The sequence below is a fragment of the Chionomys nivalis genome, chromosome 5 (assembly GCF_950005125.1).
Source record: "Chionomys nivalis chromosome 5, mChiNiv1.1, whole genome shotgun sequence".
Lineage (NCBI taxonomy): Eukaryota > Metazoa > Chordata > Mammalia > Rodentia > Cricetidae > Chionomys > Chionomys nivalis.
Window position 1 is genome coordinate 84,297,549 of NC_080090.1, and position 20,688 is coordinate 84,318,236.

At 43.6% G+C, this 20,688-nt stretch overlaps 1 protein-coding gene across 5 annotated transcripts in view; it reads left to right on the forward strand.

Annotated features, from left to right (window-relative positions):
• Positions 1-20,688, forward strand: part of Ppp1r12b (protein phosphatase 1 regulatory subunit 12B) — a 209,717-nt gene that overhangs the window by 180,911 nt on the left and 8,118 nt on the right. For 3 of the 5 annotated variants that reach the window (XM_057769525.1, XM_057769522.1, XM_057769524.1), the window contains 5 exons: positions 2,501-2,517; positions 5,928-6,072; positions 6,910-7,014; positions 10,187-10,240; positions 11,656-11,706. In XM_057769525.1, the coding sequence (XP_057625508.1) occupies positions 2,501-2,517; positions 5,928-6,072; positions 6,910-7,014; positions 10,187-10,240; positions 11,656-11,706 (372 nt within the window). Of the gene's footprint in view, positions 1-2,500; positions 2,518-5,927; positions 6,073-6,909; positions 7,015-10,186; positions 10,241-11,655; positions 11,707-17,153; positions 17,334-20,688 lie in introns of all 5 variants that reach the window. The other 2 variants (XM_057769521.1, XM_057769523.1) reach the window with 1 other exon arrangement.

The following is a 20,688-nucleotide window of genomic DNA, read 5'->3' on the forward strand; positions in this document are numbered from 1 at the left end:
TCATGCAAACAGTTATCCCTCTTCCTCTGGGCCTCTCCCACAAGGCTCTGCATACCATAGGCTCTAAGTACAAAATAGTCTCTTCACATTTGCCAGCATGACGTTCAGTCTCAGTTATTCACAAGTATTTGATAAGTCACAATTAGCATTTTCCTGGGCAATAGAGTTGAACTCACCTATGTGCTGTAAGACTAATCCTACCGCACAGCTAGTGAATAGGCATAGCCCACACCCTAACTTCCCAGTTTAATTCTTTCCTCTCATCCCCACCCGTTCTGGGAAGCTAGGGTCTCTAACATGTTAAGCAGGTGCTCCACTGAGCTGTACATCCTGACTTCTTTTTACTTTTTATTTTGAGACAAGATTTCACAAAGGTGGCCTTGAGCCCACTCTGTAGCCCACATAGCTTCTCTAGTCAGGTGCTCTTCCTGCCTCAACCTCCTGAATGGCTGTGAGTACAGAACCCCTAGTACTCAGCTCTTAGGACACGGTTATAGAGAGTAATAAGCTCAGCTCTTAACACACTGCTATGTAGAAAGGTGATAACATTTTTTAAAAAAAATATTTATTGTGTATGTGTGTGTCCACATGCCACAACATTCATGTAGAAGACAAAGGACAACTTCTGGAGGTTGGTTCTCACCATCTACACTGTGGAGTTGAGCTCAGGTAGTCACACTTGGTGGCAAATATATTATAGCTGGCTGTCACTCACACCTTTAATCCCAGCACTCTGAAGACAGAGGCAGGCGGATCTCTGAGTTTGAGGCCATATCCTACCAAAAAGAAAACAACAACAAAAATATACAAATTTAAGAAAGGGAAAACTGTCATAATTCTAGATTTCTGAATTTTATTTTATTTTTTTTTTTTTTTTTCCGAGACAGGGTTTCTCTGTGGCTTTGGAGCCTGTCCTGGAACTAGCTCTGTAGACCAGGCTGGTCTCGAACTCACAGAGATCCACCTGCCTCTGCCTCCCAAGTGCTGGGATTAAAGGCGTGCGCCACCATCGCCCGGCTAGATTTCTGAATTTTAGAACTCTCAAAAAAACTGTAAGTATATGAGAAGGTGACATATATACCATAAACTTTTCTAAATGCTTTTGTCTAACTTCAAAAGGGACCTGTCTCCATGCTGAAATGTTTGTTAGGACAAGAGTATTACCTGGGTAAAGACACTTGTTATCAAGCCTGATGATCTGCATTCAGTTCCCAGGACCCACATGGAAGGAGAAAACTCTGTCACCTAAATGTTCACCTCTGATCTCCACACCGTGCTGTGGCACACATGCCCACCTGCATGCACACACAGCAAATAAATAAAAAATAAAATAATTTAACAGTACTTAATTAGAGCTACACCATAGAATTGCTTGGGGACTTGTTAAAGATCCACAGAAGACATCTCTATTCCATAGCCCCCGAAAAAGAACCCACAGGAATTAGGATGTGTGCCTTTGACAAGTGCTCCTGACTATTCCAAGCACAACTCTTGACTTGAAGAGGAATTCCATAGAAAGCCCCCTTTGAGAGGTGCTGTGACACTCACTTCCCAGGACAGCGTCAGGGTGGGATCTACAAGGTGGGCTGACCAGATAGTGACTTCCAGGGATTTAACAAAGCAGTGCAGTGGAGTGTTGCTCCCAGGCTAAGGATTCCTTCTTCATATTGTAGAGCATTGTGTACTGTTTCTCTTCATTCTTTTGTTGCCTGACCTTTAGGATTGAACATCTCAAAAGAGGAAGTAAATAAACTGAAGTAGATCAGGTAAATGCTTGTTTGCTTGAGTTCTCTTTTTATGAAAGGATAGAAAGGCAAAGGTCATTTATAAATTTTTTAAAAATGGAAGATACAGACATAGTCACTGTTGTTTTTTTAAAACAAGGATTAAGTTTATAGTTTACATCTATTAATTCTTTTCTTTTGAGATCTCAAAATACTTTTTTTTTAAGTTCTTACCAGCATCTAGGGACTAGGATGGGACTTTGCCTCCTCCCCACAGCTCCTTCATTCTTTCACCTTTACTGTAGATCTGGGAGGAAGCCAAGAACTGCCTGAGTTTCTGTGTTTATAAACTGCAGTGTTTGCTTGGGGAAGGCTTAGATGGTTAGGAACTGAAGGAAATTAATAGGATCATCATCACACCTCACATGGCTCAGTGTCACATGAAAGCCAATGACAGTCACTCCTGCAGCACAAGCTTGGCGGTCTAGTTGGTGGAGAAGGGAGCATTTGATCACTTTGTGTTTGGGGGTCTGCCAGTTTGAAAGGATGCTGTCTCCAGAGCCTGGGATCTGGAGAGCCATAGCATACAAAGACGTGTGAGTTAGCGCTGAGTGGCCTTTGTGCAGACAGTCCAGCTGCTTCCCTTCATTGATTTAGCAACTCCTATTTCCATGGCGAAGTTGAGACATCTGGTTTGAACAGTACATTTATGAATGGAAATATAAATTAGTCTCTTGCTAATGCTATTTTTTGTTGTTTTTGTCTCCTTTCTCTAGCATGAAAGACTTTCTAGGTAAGAATTCTGTTTTATATGCATGCTTAATTCTTGTGAGTGAATGCATGTCTGGTTAAATTTAGTGTCATATAGTTTAGAAGTGTTCTTCATATCCTTCCTCTTCATTTCTTCAGTCACCACAATAATTCAGACTTACCTCCTGCCCAGTGTTATTCAACAGCTTTCAATTCACCTTCCTGCCACCAGCCTCTCTTCTTTCCAGTTCACCTTGTTTACTTCCAACTGATGAACTGTCCTGAAGCATCAGTCCCAGGTCTTGTCCTTACCTGTAGTTAGTTTACAATCTATTGGAGCAACAACTCCATTCAGAGGAGTACAGAAAGTGCCCTTTAGACATGCAGGTAGGTATTGTGGGTGCAGGGAAGGGGCAGTTAACCCAATCTGATAATTCAGAAAACAGAGTTATTACCAAGTAGATCCCCGAGTTGAAATTGAGATGATATTCTCACTTTATAGTGAACCCAACTGCATATCTCATAAGCTCATCACATGAATCAAAAGCCTGTTTTGCAATTACTAAAATAAATAAGGTCCTCCATAGTTTTTCACATAATCTCTAAGGTATAAAACTCATCCTCCTATAGAAGAAAATTAAAATAATAGCAACTTTGGAACTATGTTTGAATCTCTTCTCCACTACTTCTGTGATGGAGAAATTAGGAGGAGGGATAGAGAGCAGATGTAGTTCTGGGGTGGCACAGGGCAAATTGATCTTATAATCTGTTTGGTAATTGAGCTATCGCTACCTTGTTAACTTATGCTAAGATTTATATGTATTATTCCTCCATCTGCCCCCTCACCAAGTACCAACCAAGAATAAATAATTTACTTGTAAAGTAGCATAAAATGCTTAGCTTTGCTAAATCAAAGAGCAGGGTTTTGCTATAGCTCCTCTTTAAAGAACTCGGTTATGTTATAATGGCCACATATATTGAAGGACATTTTCTCTATAGACTTCAGGATATAGCATAAGCCTTTCATGATTAAAATACTGAAGTACTAGTTCAAGAATAAAGTCAAAGGGGCTGGTGAGATAACTCAGCTAGTAGAGGTGTTTGCCACCACACCTGACAACTGGTTGGGATCCTGGGACCCACATGGTAGAAGGAAAGGACCAACTCCTCATAGCTGTCTTCTGACCACCACACTCACACACACATTGTACATATAAATAAGTAAATGTATAAATGTGTAAAAAAGAATAAGAAAAGAGATTGCCAGAACGGTTTATAACATCTTCAAAAGTCATGTGTATAATGTGAATTTTCATCTCATGGGTGGATACAGACTTATTGATTGAGAAAATGGACTATTTTGATTTGTTTTGAGAAAATACACCCTTCCTTCAATCCATACTAAAAAACCAACAGAAATATATTTCATATAGTTATATTTTTAAAAAGAAAAGCCTTTTCTACAAAAGTAGTACAAAACAATGTTTTATTATCTATATATAGGAAACACCTTCCCAAATAGTACCCCCCAAAATTATAAAGTGTCAAGTTTCATTATATATAATTTTATATCATTGCTATTAAAAAATAGGCATAGTGACTCACACTTCTAATCCCAGCACTTGGAAGGCTGAAGCCAGGGGGATTAGGAGTTCAAGGCCAGCCTGGAGTACATAGGAAATTCTAGGCCAACCTGGGCAATATGAGGCCCTGTCTCAAAAAATCTAAATAAAAATAAGAGACTATTGATGCTTTTAAAATAAAAAAAAAGAAGTTACTGTAAAGAGAGGAAAAAATTGTAAGATGTATTAGACATTTGTAAAAAAAAAAAAAAAAAGCCCAAATGTGTAAGAGCATTATCTCAGGGCATGACAAGAGAAAGGAGAAAGCTGTTTATCTTAATAAACAGAGTATGACTAGCCATCCAGAAACAAAAGCACTGAATAATCACACTCCTCCCTCATGATTTAAAAGACTAAAATGGGACCATAAGAATACCATTTTTCCTATAGCAAGTTTGAGGTCATTCAGTGCTGTATGAGGCCCTGTCTCAAACAGAAAACAACCACCACCAAAGAAGGTAATTAGCCAACTGTACCAAGACTTAGAAGACTCCACATTTTAGCATTGTTAATATATTAGTAGCTAAAAATCTTGAAGCAATGTGTCTATCACTAAAATTTGGTTAAATTACCAGATAACCATGAAATGAAGAAAATATAGTCATTTTTTAAAGGAAGAAGTATTTTTACTTGCATGTTAAGATTCCCAGAGAATCATAGATATAGGTAGTAGGAGTTAGACAATGTATGTGTAGATCTTAGCTAGCTTTATGGGAATATAGTTTTTTTTTAAACATTTGACATTCCAGAAGCATATGAAATTTGCTGTTAATCGCAGTTATTTCTTGGGCAAGATTATGGGGTAGATACTTTGAGATTTCTTAATGTATTGCTTTTGTAGTCAGAAAAATTATTAATACCAAGATTTCCATGAACAGCGAGTGGGAGGGTAAGAACAAGACAAGCCCTAGCATCTCTAAGAGTGGCCCTAGAGTGGCCCAGCTTCCTTTGCAGCCACCCCTCTGCCGTTCTGCCTCACTTCAGCTCCTCCAGCTTTGCCCGCAGCTTCTGCAGCAACCAGACAGGTCTCACAGCTATGATGGTGCAAACCCAAGCAGTCCAGGGCTCAGGGCTCAGGGCTCAGGGCTCTGGGCTCTGGGAGGCTGGTTTGTACACAGACACTTAGTGAGCAAAGAGCAAAGCTCAGGAAGAGAAGCTGGGGTGGAGGGTTAGAAGGACACTAGGACACCAAACTGGTGATTAGCAGGAGACACCTGCACAGTGCTGGAAACAAAACCTCCAGCAGCTTTAGAAGCTCACTTGCCAGAAGATGTAGAAAACTTAGCTACAGGGACCAGTCTTGACATGGAATAGAGGGGAAATGGGCTGCTTGAGGCTGTTTGACTCCGGCGTACCTGTTGTGCCGCGGTTGCCATTCCTCCTCTCTACCCGCCGGCTCACTCTCCGAGCCCATGTGTTTCTAATTCACTGACAGTTCATTAGAATCATTTTCCGAGAGCCCTTCAGACCCAAGAAACTTTGACTTTTAAAGGCACACTCTTTAGGGAATCTATTCAATTCCAAATTAATTTGAAAGCTCTAAGATTTAAAACAGCACATGGGTCCAAGCCACCAATTTTTCAAGTGAGCGCCACTCTTGGCAAATGATGGCCTCGCTTCCCAAGCTGCCTGCTTGTTCCTGTGCACACTCACAGTGCAGTGTGTGGCCATGAGACCTGGCCCTCTGGCTAAGAGATTTAAGGAAGGCAAGTTTCTGGCCAGAGCTCTCAAACACCTCCCAGAAAAGGCACAGACTAGCCTTAGGCTTTATAAACAAACACACACACTTTATTCTCAAGACCAACTTTTATCTTCAACATTTATCTTATAGGTTGGAGTCAGGAGGCAGTAATCCAACCAGCAGTGATTCTTACAGTGACCGTGCCTCAGCAAGAGCCCGTCGGGAGGCCCGGGAGGCCCGCCTAGCCAGCCTGACCAGCCGGGTAGAAGAGGACACCAACAGGGATTATAAAAAAGTAGGATCCCTTTCCAGGTTTCCTGTTTTGGGTTTATGATGTATAAACCTCTTAACCTTTCCCCCAATACAGAAAAAAGTGACCAAAATTCTAAATAAGGAATACAAAAGGTAATTAATTCTTTGCTTCACCTTTCTACCCACTAAGGGCTAGTTGCATATTATTTTTATTGCAGTAAGTGTATGCCTAGAATCAAATATTTAGAAGTATAGGGGAAAGTAAGAATTTTTTGAAGAAGAGTAAAAAGTGTAATGCTATATATCTGAGCCTGTGAGAACTATTTGGTTAGGCTTATTTTTAAGAAACATGTGCTTTTAATAAGGTGTTTTGAATATCAACCAAATACTTTTTGGTGTGAGTTTTTGGAAATTCATTTTCATCCATGTCTCTGGTCCTGGAAAGGAGTTAAGTCATTTAGATCCCATTTCTCTTGGTTCTTGCTCTTTGGACTTTGAAAACAATCCCTCTCAGGTGTTTGAGATAACATTTAATTAAGGAAATTTTTCTTTGTTGATGTTTTTGTTAAGCAGAATTTGACAAAAATCCACACAGTGGTTCCAGAAACAATAACTCTGTTCTGTCTAGAAGCCACATTTAGGCCATGCAGAGACCGTGTGGGAGGAATGGGTGACTGGTTCTCTCCCAGAGCGTAGCCTTTCTCCATGGAGTGTCGCTTTCTCCTTGCCATCCAGATTGTGCTGTCTGGGAAGCCAGAGAACAGGGAGCGACTCTCCATAAACCCCTTCCCCTTCACTCAGTTCACCGTGTGGCTTGGAGCAGAAAGTGGAGTTCTCCTGCTGGGAGCCCACTCAGTGACTTGGTTCTGTCCCTCCACAGCTCTACGAGAGTGCCCTGACCGAAAACCAAAAACTGAAAACAAAACTTCAGGAGGCCCAGCTAGAGCTAGCCGACGTAAAATCCAAGCTCGAGAAGATGGCCCAGGTAAGGGGAGGGAGAGCAGAGCAAGGACAGCAGGGACATTCATAAGGAGACACTAGATATCCTGGGATCTGGTTGGGGTATAGACTCAAAGTAGCACTTCCTCAGAGCTGATCAGATGAAACTTTTGTGGAGTCTAATTTTGAGGTTTTAGGGGTCAGTGATTGTTTAAGTTAACTGAAAACTGATAGTTAAGATTCCTGAACAACTTCCTGATGTTATGAATGCTAATAATGAATATTAACATAACTTCTCACTACACAGTAAGTCAGGCCAGTACTGGGTCAGTGCTAGATAGTGCATCCTGTCCTGCTCATGCTTCAGTTCACTTCCTCTGCCCTTCGCCTCATGGAGAGAAATAAGCAGAACACTATACCCAAGTACAGAGAGCCACAGACAACCCCAAATCACTGAGTGCTGTGTTACATCAGGGGGTGAAGTAGTTCCAGATTAGGTTCAGGAGGACTCCGCCCTGGACCGAAAGTGTCCCCCTTGCATCTGCCATTAGCCACTCCCTCTTACTGCCAGGCCTGATTTAATTACACAAAGCTTGGGAGGCTGCTGGGGTAGTGATCTCATTGCCCTGCAGCTGAAAGCTACAGCAGCCTATCTTGGGTTATTGCAGAGTTAAAGGGAAGCCTATCACAGTATGCCTGGGAACTAAGAATTTCAAAAGCAGAACTGAAGTAAAAGTGGCTCTTTATAAGGATATGAAAACCAGAGGTGGCTATTTAATCTAGGAATATGATATAATCTAAAAGCAAAAATGAAATTATAGGTTCATGGTGTTGCAGTGGGGGAGGGGTATGTAGTGGGGGAGGGGTTGAGTACCATCTTAGCATCTTATTGTAGCCTCTCTGACATGGGATATACAGGGAGCAAAGAGAGTGACAGGAACTAAATATGGCTCTTACCAGACTTTCTGAGACCTACAGCTAACACATACTAGGTGTTAAGCCATTTTATAAAACAAAAATTAAAATCGACAACACAATTAGAACCCTATCATAGGTGGGGGGTGATGTAGCATGAATTCTAATTGGTTTTAACAATAAAAAGAAAATCCTGAGTCAGATATCGGGGTTAATGCTGAAAGATCAGAGAAGCAAAGCAGCCAACCACTAGTTCTTACCTCTACCGGATTCTCAGACCAAATGGATGATCCTGTCTCTTGGAATCCTCAGACTGAATGCTGTGAGCTCCCATCTCCTCCTGTGTTGTATTCCTCTCTCTGCCCAGCCATATCCCTTCCTGTCTCCACCTTCCTAGTACTGGGATTAAAGGCATGTGACTCCCAAATCCTGGATTAAAGGTGTGAGCCATCACCTCCTGGCTCTGTTTCTCTTTCAGACTGGATCAATTTTGTGTAGCGCAGGGTGGCCTAAAACTCACAGAGATCTGTCTGCCTCTGCCTCCCGAGTGTTGGGATTAAAGATGTGTGCCTCCACCACCTGGTCTCTGTGGCTAACTAGTGGCTTAGCTCTGCACTCTGGTCTTCAAGCAAGCTTTATTTGTTAGATCACAAACAAAATATCACCACATAAGTAAGCTTGGTCACTTGCCCCTCTGCATTACTAAATTGGGCAAAATGTCTTGGTTTTAAAGAGCTTCCAGATGGGCAGCAGTTAGAACTCAGTGCAGCCTTTAAGCTGTCCCCAGAAGCTGCACCCATCATAGAACATACAGGGAAAGCAATGTGGCCACTCCTCAGCCAGAGCCTGTGAGGTGTCCACAGCAGCACAACAAGCTGCGCAAAGTGACCCACACAGAGCATCAGAATAGAATCAGCCTTTCCCGGCCACTGGGCAGCATTTTCTACCACCAGCTGCATTGCTACGTATGCCGGGATATACTTAATTTTACCAAACGCAAGCTATTTGAAGCTCAGAAAGCAATGATGGTGCTACAATCAAGTCTCTATTTACCAAAAATGGAGATGTTTGGTAGGATTGGGGCGGGGGGACTGTCGGCCTCATGCGTTTGTTTGGAGACAGTTCCCACATGGACACTTGCAGCATTTTACATAAAAGATCGACTCAAAATCAAGGAAGTTATAATTTAAAACTAAATAAGCAAACAAAAAGCTAGTTCTTTGTATTCTGAACTTTGCAAATCTCCTTGTCAAGCTTAGGGAAAAGATGAAGGAAGATAGAAACTCCAAGATCTACTAATGCATTTTCCCCGTCCTTTCTGCCCTAGCAAAATGCAGTAGAGAGGCAGACAGCCATGATCTTCAGAGCAGAAGAGAAAAATCTAGGATGAGAGCCAGAATTCCAAGTTTTATTGTCAGTTTTAGCTATTCAGTAATTGAGAAAGAAAAAAAAAAAGGAGGGAAGGGGAGGGAACCTTCTGCAGAACCAGCCTAATGTCCCCATTTATTGCAAATGTCTGGGCATTGTACTAGACAAGATAAAATCATCATTCTTTATTCATTAAATGTCCATTGAATCTACAAAATTTCACCCAGTCCTATAATGCTGAGACCAGAGAAGACTTACAGGTTCCTCCATTCTTCCTTCTAAGGTGGGACTATACCTGAAATTACTCTTTTTAGGTTTCGTGACCAAATCTTTTCACTCTTCTGAAAGACTGAAATTGAAAATTTCAATGATAATCTAAATATATATTGTAAAGCCTTTATTCAGATAAAATCTTGTTAACAGAGTAAGAAGGAAACCAAACAGATAAAAGTGGAACCGCTCTGTTCAGACACAATAAACTGACTGAGAAGACTGCCTTGTCTGCAGACCACCACCACCCTAGAAAGAAAATGGCCTCGGTGCTCAGAACAGAAGCGACAGGGAAAGAGCTTGTGGACAAGAGTGCCACGGGGCACAGGCACTGAAGAACAGGGGATCCCAGCCTTTAAAAAAGGCAGGGTGGGGGGATTCGGGAAGAAGGTAGTTAGTGTTGGAGTGTGTAAAGGGAGAGGGAAGGCAAGGCCAGGTATGTGTGTAATGAGTAACATCTGTACTCATGTGTTGGGCTTCAGGGACTATTCCTTCCACTGCCCAGTGGCCATCCTACGTTCTTGTTCAAGTAAAGTGCTGGACTTAGCAATCTTTCACAGTCTCTTTGCTAAAGGAAAAGCCCAGAGCCCTGCTCTCTTTCTGGATGCCTGGGGGTGACATGTGAAAGAACCCAAATAACAAGTGTTTCCCTTCTGTTCACACAGCAGAAGCAAGAGAAGTCCTCTGACCGGTCATCGGTGCTGGAGATGGAGAAACGGGTATGCATGCCTCCTTGGCCGCCTGCTGCACGTCTTCTCTTGACCTTCTCTAACTTTGTTGTTGGTGCCAATGGAAAAAGTTCATCTTAAGAAGACGGGAGCTCTGCCACATTCCATTCCAGCTTAATACATTTTTTTTTGGTCTGACTCTGGACAGTAATTGATGGCTAGTTCTTTTGGCCTTCTCATATAGTTGCTTACTTTGAACATGCCAGTTTTAGGGTGGGAAGGAGTCTTGGGACATCATCTCATGCGTTCTTCAGAATTGCACACACACACAGAGCTATAAGATACTTGGTTATTTACACGTATACACAGGTCTGAAGATTTCTGCCCCTTCTATGACCTTAGACAGAAAGAACACTTTGAGCTGGGGGTTGGTGACATGAATCTGTGATCTCCACATTGGAGAGACAGAAGCAGGATGGTCAGATTCAAGGCCAGTCTGCACTACATAGTGAGTTTCCGGCCATCCACAGCTACATAACAGAACCTAATCTCAAAAGAAAAAAGATAGCCAGTTAGGTGGCCCAACAGTAAAAGTGCTTATACATACAAGCCTGCCAGTCTGGCTTCAGTCAGCAGAACACACGGTGGAAGGAGAGAACTGGTTTCTATGAGTTGATCTCTGACCTCCATACACATACTGTGGTATACATGTGTGCATGCTCACATGCACATTTTAAAAGGAGGTTTTTCATGAAGACCTCTTGCCATTGATTTAGGTGTTGTGATTTAAGACCTAAGAATCAGCCTTCATCAGTCCTCTGGTCAGATTCCTGCCCTGGTCCCAGCTGTACTCAGATGCTTATCTGGGACTTGATGTTCTTGGATTGGGAAAACTCAGTTTAGATTTAGTGATGAACTCTAATTCCAATTTGACTATAAGGATATAGTATGTTACCATCTTTCTTGTCTGTTTAGTTTGGGAAAAGCTAAGTTTTATATTTCATTACCTTGGCCTGTATCTCCTATGATTAAAGACTCCTCATTGAGTTCAAGCTAAATTAAGAGTTACTAGCTGGATGAGAAATGGAGGAGGAGGGGAGAAGCTGGCAGACACCCATGTCTACTTCCACTGACCATGTGTTCTCCATCATAAAAGAAGCAGTTCCCTGGGAACATGGGTGTAGTATTACTAAAGACAGTGGATCTTGGTCTGCTTGTCTGCTAACAGGCTGCTGCCCCTGTATCTTCCAGTTTTCTGATAGAAAACTTAGGTGATGAGACTCTCATCAGTGAAGTAGCTCCATCCTATGGCAGTAGGGCAGAAAGTGCACATGTGGAGAAAGGTTTGCCCTAGGCTAGATGGACCCTGAGACCATGAAGCTGCTGATGGCGCAACATGTGGGAGGTAGCTTTATGTTTGCTTCCTGGCCTGTTATCGCTTCAACAAGTTCTTTGTTTCTAAACAGGAGAGGCGGGCATTGGAACGGAAAATGTCAGAAATGGAAGAAGAGATGAAGGTATGAAGAGATTATCTTTGTCTTGATGTGTGTCTTTTCTCTGTATGTATGCCTAAGCTAGATGCTTGAGCAGGCTTGCCCGCTCTGTCAGTGCCAACACAGCCCCCTCAGATGATGTGTTAGAGGAAATGAGCGCCTCTTCTCAGCCATCTCTTAGGTTCTCTCAGCTCATGCTGCATTTACTATGGCCACCTCAGAGGCTTTCTAGGAGCAACGGGTTGGTTTATGGGGAGACCATGTTTCAATTCTAAGATTTTCAAAGCAGCGGCTTCCCTTGGGAGGCTTGGCAAAAGGTCTAGGACAAATTCTCCACACTCTACATATTCCTCACTAGGCGAGCTCCATGGAGCCCAGGCATGGCCACAGCCCTTTCTCCCCATGTGCAGCTCTTGCAGGAGGAACACAAGCTGAGTCATTCCACAGCAAGACGAAAATTTATTTGCATATTGATTTCCTGTTGTAGGCCATTTCCTCTGCAGTATTCCAGAGTTCTTGGCCTTCATCCACTAGTGCAAACTCATGCCTCTACATGACCTCTACTTTGAGGATTCATTGCCTTCCTCTTCTTGAGGGATGACCAATAGTGACCATAACCTCTGTTAGCTGCTTGAATGGACTGTTGCCAATTTTAAGTGCCGGTCCATTGCTATAGGAGGGAAGATAGGGAGCTGGAAGATAACCCTATGTAAGCTGGTGGAGCAGCTCATCCGTGCAGTACACTGTGCTGCATGGCCATAGTCCCTCAGTACTTGCTCGACTCTTTTCCTTTCATTAAGGATCTTATTTTAGTGGATATGTAATGCCAAGTCAGATGTAAATTTCTATAGCTAGGAAGCAGAAACCCTGGACAGCATCAGACAAATCCCCAAATGGCCTCTGTAAGCACCTCTGATGTGCAATTGGGTTACTTTTTAAGAGACAATTGTTGTTTTAATGGCCTAAAAGATGTTATTTATGTATACACCACCACCACACTCATAAAAGTTGTCAGTGCCTAATCAGTTAAAGGTCATGGTTTTACCAGATCCTATATTCACAATCCAGTTACCCCTTATAGTTGTACAAATGGAGGGGAAATGCCAAGCCCTGCCCCTCATTTCCTAGTCACCAACCCATGACTGTGACTGGTAGTAATCACGTAGGATTTGAAGCAATAACTACTTATCCCTGAAACACTTTTCATTTCCCAGGTCAACTCAAAAGTAGCAGGAAGTAGAAATAGAGTTCAGTTCTCTCGAGGAGACAGACCACTACCCATACAGACAGCACTGAATGTTTCCATCTTCCAGATTTTTCAAACCCACCTCACTCACAGAAGTATTTTCTTCCTCTTAGCATTGTATGCTAACATTGTTCTTCATGAATGAACACATACAGCTCTATATTCATGAGGGCTTCCCATCTGAAACCCTTAGCTGTACCATCCGCTCTGCTGTTAGGCACCTCTAGGTAAATGCTTGGGAAGAAATGGCATGGGCAAGGGTGGCTAGAGAGATAACTTAGTGGATAAGAGCACTTGTTGCTCTTGCGAAAGACCTGGGTTTGGTTCCCACGTGGTGTTTTACAATCATCTGCAATTCCAGTTCCAGGGGATCTGATGCCCTCTTCCGACCTCTGTGGCACCAGACATATGCATTGTGCTCATACATACATACGTACATACATACAGGCAGAATACCCATACACATAAATTAAACCTTAAGCAAATATTTTTAAAATATATACTAAAAAAAATGTAAAGCCTATGTCTGGGTATAGTGGCATATACCTATAATCCCAGAACCTGGGAAGCAGAGGCAAGTCTCTGTGAGTTCAAGACCAGCTTGATCTATATAAAGACCCTGTCTCAAGAAAAGAAAAAAAGAAGAAAAAAAAAGAAACCACAAAAATAAGACAAAAAGAAAGGGACTAAGAATGTAGCTTATAGATAAAGCACTTACTTAGCATGCAGTTAGCCCTGGATTTGATCCTCAAGACCCCATAAACCAGGCATGGTGGTATATCCTGTCACCCCAGGATTCAGGAGATAGAAGCGAGAGGATAGGAGTTTACAGTCATCTCTGGCTACATAGTAATTCTAGCCAGGATAGGATTCATGAGATGCTGTCTCAAAAAAGGGAGGGGAAAGAGAGATGCTGGGAATGGGAAGAAGGACCATATCTGGAGCATATAAATCAGGCTAGAGCTCACACCTCCCTCGAGCACCCAGAAGCCCACAGACAGACTGTGTACCCCTTGTGCCGTTCACATAAGCCCCAGACAAAGACTCAAAGGGGGAACGTTGGGCACTTTTTTTCTATTCCCATTCTAAACTGGCAAGTACAGAAGTTCTTCTGTGTTCGTAGTTGTTCTGAATCCTTGGAGTGACACAGGTTTGCATTTTCTTTCTACGTTTTTATCCTACCAAGCTGTGGTTTTCAAAACTAGGCTATAAATTCCTTTCCTCGGTATTTCAATAGAGATAACAACACATGAAGGTCACTTGCCAACAAATTTAAAGATATACTGTTCAAGAGGCTGGAGAGATGGCTCAGAGGTTAAGAGCATTGACTACTCTTCCAGAAGACCTGTGTTCAATTCCCAGCGCCCACCTGGTGGCTCACAGCCATCTGTAACTCTAATCCCAGAGGTTCTAGTGTCCTCTTCTGGCCACTTCTGGTACTACACACATGTGATGCAAAGACATACATGCAGGCAAAATCATCCATACACATAAAGGGGAAACATTTAATTAGCAAGTGGAACCAGATCATAACTGGTCCTCAAACCAGTAAGTAAGCTGTTTTGAGATTTTGTTAAAAATTCACCTTATCGCTCGGTCCACATTATTCTCCACTGCTACTTACAAAGCCTAATTAAGAAACACCTGCAGACTGTGCTGCCCCAAACTTCATTTGCTCAGTCCTGGCACAATATCCCATACTGCAAACTGTCTAGCTCCCTCTACAGGACTAAGGGGGAAGAGCATCAGAACCTTCCAGTCATACCAGTGTTAGGTTTCTGTCTGTACCTTCTTCAAACTCACAAATATATTAGGAAATTGCTGTGTCTGCTCTAAAAGAGTTGGAAAGAAATGGTTGTTTAGCTCTCATGGTCTTCATTTAGGCTGTCATTTATGCTGACCAACTTTTCTAAGAACTAGTGACTAAAATATTTGTATATAAGATAGTAAGTAGTCAGGTCTGCGAAACCTTAGGCGTTGGGACCAGCTGCTCTATGTGTGCACATACAGACTGTTCAGTCCTTCCTACAGCCATCAGTGGGGTGCTGTTTGTAGGGTGACTTCCCGCTAATGCTTGAAGGCTTGGCAGGTTACTCAAGTCAGAAAGTGACATCACTGCCTGGTTTCCTGGCACCAACAAAACACAAAAGTCAAGTGAAATGGGAGCCACGAGGTGGGCTCTCCCAAGTGTAGTGCTCTGTGGTTGGGAGATGGGCTGTGGACTCTGCCTGGAAAGGTAAGTACGGCTTCTCCTCAGGAGAAACTCCACTCCACTTAAATGACAGATCTGGCAGGTGCATGTCAGTGTGAACTGAGCTGGCTCTGCATTTGTCTTGGGATGTCCATACCCAATCTGACTACTTCCTGCTTCCGCTTCCTTGCTAGACCTAACCCTATCCTTTCCCAGGCCCTTGCATGAGAAGGGCCCAACGACCATTTCCCTGTAATGACTTCTGGGTGTCTACTTTGTTTACTCTGAAGCAGCCAACTTCCCCTGAGCTCTGCCTTCTCACACCCTTTTCATCTCCTTGTCATGCTTGTTTCCGTGACTGCGTCCTACAGAGCATCCCAGCAGGTTGCTCCCTACTCTTCTCCATCATACTGGTAGCTTCCAGACTCTTCCACCTAGAGCTGCCTGTGTTCAAATGGCAGACTAAATCCCGTTCCTCGTTCACTGCTGTAATCTCCCTGGGAGGCAAAAACCACTTCCTGTGATGACAGTGAGTGTATTGAAAGCTTGGAACAGATGTCAACACCAATGAAGGACATAAGCCAGGGGTTTCTGTGGTTCTTCAGCTCCTCCATGTGCTGTTATGATCTCTCTCACCTGTCCCCTCCATGGCCAAGATGCTTACAGTCAGTAGACGATGACCTAGTGTGGAACTGCTTGCCAGCCCTACCCTTTGGGGGAGTCATCCTTCCTCTCCTGACAAAGACCTGTTCAGCGGTTTGTCTCTGCTTGTTTCTCGGTTTCACTGGTTTCTCTCATGCTACTCTCATTTTCTCGCTGGTTCACTCCCAAACCATTGCCCCACTAATCTCCCATTTCTGTCCTTTCTCGCTGTGTAGTATGAGAGACCTCCCTGATACCCGGAACCTTTCTTTTTGTCATCACTATAACCCAACCCCTATTTGAATAACAAGATCATTTCCGAAAAGAGCGGATAGTCTGTTTCAAGGTCAGTGCAGAGGGGGCCTTAGGAGGGCATGTGGCAGAGTTGGCAGGCCTGTGCTGTAATCACTTTATCGAGATCTTCAAGGCACTTGTGAAACATCAGTATTGGAGAGAGTGTCCAGTGCCCATTATCCTGTCCATCTGCGACACTGATGCACGGGTGGGGCCAGACTACCACAGTGATCCAGCCAGTGCCATCATCACTGGCATTTATGATTTCTCTGCTTTTGTGTATTTATAATTTTCAGTGTGTATGTCTGTTTGAAAACATTTAAGCAGCTCCTACCCTTGACATGACCTAGGGCAGAGAGCACATAGTTGGCTGTGAACCCAGTGATACATATAATCATCTATAGCAGGTAGAAGCCAATTGGCAGTTGCAGGACCTGGACAAGCTCTGCGTGCTATTGAGAACTGGGAAGGTTAATTAAGCTTCCTGTAAAACATGTTACAGGTCCACCCAGAGAGCTGGCAGATGTCACATCGCCTTCTAAATAATACATGCTATATGCAGAAAGTGCATAAAGAAAATGCCCCTCTTGTTGTATTTTTTTAATTAAGTAATAAATTAAGAGAAGAACAGGAAGAAAACAAATAGGGATGGGACAAGTGTGAGGACAAGATAAAGGGAGAGAGAAAAGGGTGATGTTTGGATTTAGGAACACACACACACAGATCCTCAGCCCCAGCCCCAGTTTCAGTGAGAGTCCCCAAGGCTGAGGCTCTGCGTATGAATTTGTCAGAAGGCCCCAAGCCATATGTTGGCTTCTCATTCTCAAGTGGTCCCCGTGTGGTTTTTATGCTTGTATAGCCAATAGCAGCATGCTAAGGGCTCATCCAGGAACCACAGACACAGCTCTCCCTCCGCCGCATTGCTCCTCCACCTCCCTGGATAGCCCTGCTCTCATCACTACTGCCTTTCCCATCTCCTTTCTTGCATGCAAACTAAAAACAAAAACAAAAAGTCACGTAGTTTCTTTGTCCTACTTTTTTCTCCTCTGCTCTGTCTTGTCTGTCTTGTCTGTCTCCTTCATGTCTCACTCTCTGCAGAACCTTCACCAGCTAAAACAGATTCAAACTTTGAAGCAGATGAACGAACAACTGCAGGCTGAGAACAGGGCCTTGACCCGAGTGGTGGCCAGACTCTCGAAGTCCATCGAGTCCTCGGACACCCAGGAGCTCTAGCTATTGCCCTTCCTCTCCACCTCACTCCCTCCTCTACTACTCCAGGCAGGTTTACTCTTCTTGTTGGTCCCAGAAGCCCAATACCCATCCCTTCCATCAGAGCCTCCATGTCCAGGTATCTGGAGCAGGACTCAGACCACATAAGGGACATAAGAAACCCATCCAAGGATAGCAGTGGGGAGACCGTTTGGGCAAGCAGAGTGTCATGTTCAAGTCACTACATCACCATTCTTCCCTTAGAGACTGGACATAGATTTCCTTACTCAGCTGCACATAGATACACGACTGTGTATATTTACCTGTGTGCATGCATGCATACATTTTTATTTCATTGATGGGGTCTTGGTCAAACTGAGAGAGAGAGCTTTCTCGGCTAGCAGTAACCCAAATGTATCTGTACCAGTTAGGGCCTGGAGACTGCGTGTTAGATCCAACTGGGAGCCATGAGTATACACCATGTCTGGGCCCATTCCAAACGCTCTGTTATTTGGATTGAGACCAGGGCATCAGTATTTTCCTAAAGCTCCTCTGTTGGTGTGTGTGTGACTGTGGTTGAGAACCACAACCCATTGACTACCAGATGGAACTTACTCCCCACCAGCGACAGACTAGGGTGAAGGCCAAGATTCCCTGACTCACCTCTGCTCCGAGCAGAAGCACCCTCCTGCCCACCACTGGGGCAGAGTTAGATAAGCGTTCTCTGCCTCTTTCTGGAAGCCTTTGCTTTCATCTAACTCTTTTGGAACATTTGTCTCATTCCCCTCACAAGTCTCCTGGCTCCTGGGATGTAACGCTCCCTGCCCTGAGTGTGTGGGCCGCGAGGTAGACCGTGAGCAATATAAATGAGCCTTTCTAATGGGTTCAGTGTTGCCAAGGGGAAGGGCAAGCAATGGAGCAGAACAGTGTTTATTTCCAACTGAAAACCACCCCTCAAAAATGTGTGTGGCAGACTAGAACCTTCCTCTGGCTATGGATCTGAAAGACACAGTTTGTTTCCCATCCCAAGATAGTGTGACAGGGTCACCACTTCCCTGAAAGGAGTTTTTGATTTTCAGCAACAATCTAATTAAATTGTCTTGACTGGAGCCTGTCCTTTTTTCTGCCTGTGTGCATTTGCCTTTAGGATCAGTAGCTGGCAATGAATACACTAGTACTGAAGTGCCCAGATTACCATAAGGGCTGAGCTATTGTCCTGCTCCAGATGCTGTCACAGGCAGAAAGAAATGGAAAGGGATGTGCTGCCACAGCAAGGCCGTGAGCAGCCAGCAGGAAGTCCAAACTCTGTTTCAGAGTTAGCTTCAAAAGTCCTGAAAGGACGCTCACACGTGGCCCTACGGTGGAGCATGTGCTTACTGTGCGCCAGGACCCTTGGTTCAGTCCCAGCACACATGCACACAGACACATGCATACACACTCTAGGAAATTTTGACTTAGGGAAGAGTAGAGACCCCCAAAAGTACCAGTTATTTTTGGTCTCCCAATTTGTTGCAAGACAGTGTTGGATATGGGGCAAAATTTGATTTCAACCTTTCAGTGATTAATAACTTTAACAACTGGCATTTATTAAAGTCTGTACTGAGTGCTTTATGCTTTTCTCAGTGGTTCCTCAGCACCATTGTATATGTATTTAAAAAGCAGGTTACAGAATCAGAAAGAAGCCCAAAGTCCTTTGGAAAGTAAATGGTTGAACAAAAAGGCAGACACTGTGTTAGATTCCAGACTCTGCACTCACCCTACTGCGACACAAGCCATCTGCATATTTTGCAGTCTTAACAATTCATTAAACAGCTACAGCGCAGGACAGCATTGCATCAGAGAGTAACAGACAGAATTCTACCTTCTCAGTACTCTGACCTATTTAAAAGGCCAGTTTCAGCCAGGTGGCACATAACTTTAATCTGAGAAATTGGGAGGCAGGTAGGTATGTCTCGTTGAGTTTGAGGCAGGCCTAGTCTACATAGTGAGTTCCAGGACAGCCAGAGCTGCAAAGAGACATCCCATCTCAAAACAAAAATTGGTTTCCAAAAAACATTTACCTGCCAAAATAATGTCACTGCCTGGTGCATTACCTACAGTGGTGAGGGAAGCAAACTTTGGCCCATGTACCATGCCAATAACTGAAAAGAAAAGAAATCAAGAGAATTGTATTTGACAAATAAAATTCCTGTGGAATTCAGATTTCAATGTCCAGAAATTAAGATTTATTGGAAGTAAACCATACATTTTCATTTCTGCATTATCTGTACATGACACCTGCTAGGCCACAGTCATGGAATGAGGTAGCCACAGCAAAGTCTGTAGCCTGTAAGCTAGTCTAAAGTACTTACTGCGTGCACCTTGACAGCCAGAGCCTGCCAGACACCTCCCAGTAGGAAAGATGGGGTAACTAGGCCAAACTGGCAATGTGATCAAGAGATTTTGCCCCGCTCTCACCCTTCCAGGTCCTAACCCAGCACTTAGTGCCACCTTCAGAGAAAAGGCAGGCTCCCTTCCCACATCGAGCAAGGCAGCTTGGTACGGCTTGTTGTGAGACCCTCCACCCATGCCAGCCTAGCACAGTTCCCATCACAGGCTATGTGAAGTAGTAGTTGAGAGCACATGTGCTTGATTGTGTCTTAAGTATCAACATCGAAGTGGCAGACTAGAGATTCAGAAATGGAGAAGCTGTAGAGATACACCCCATAAAACCTCGTGCCTGACAGCACTTTCACCTGTCTTTATTTAACTCTTCAGCACTGTTCACTCCCTTATTTGAGCATGGAGTCTGTGTCCCTGCACACCACTGGAACTGTACATTCTCTTAAGATGTTAGGTGTTGCAGCTGTGAAATTGTCTTGTCTATCATTTCACCCCAAAGAATTGAGCTCTTAATGTGGAAAAAAAAAAAACACCAAACACTAACAAATTGTACCTTTTTTTTAAAGCAGCTCAATTCTAACTTGGTAAGCAATTAACATAACCCATTGCCATAGATATAGCTTCTTCACACCTGTGAGATCCTGACAAGGAATAGGGTTGGGGGCGGGGGACTGGAGAGATGGCTCAATGGTTAAGAACACTGGATTTTCATCCAGAGGATCCAAGTTTGATTCCTGGCAGCTTCATGGTCTTACAACCAACCTATATAACTCCTGTTCCAGAAGATCCAATAACCCTCTTCTGGCCTCCACAGACACTAGGCATAGACACATGTGCAGGCAAAACACCCATACATAAAAGAAACATTGTTTGAATTGAAAAGTCCCACTAGGCAAACAAACCCCCAGATAGAACAATAGAGAAGAGATGGAAGGTACCAGCCTGGGCAGAGTTTACTGGTGTGAGCTCGGAGCACTCCATCCTGAGAGGCACAGAAGAGGCTAGCCAGCGCTGCTGTGAGTTGGAGGAAAGGCAGGTCAAA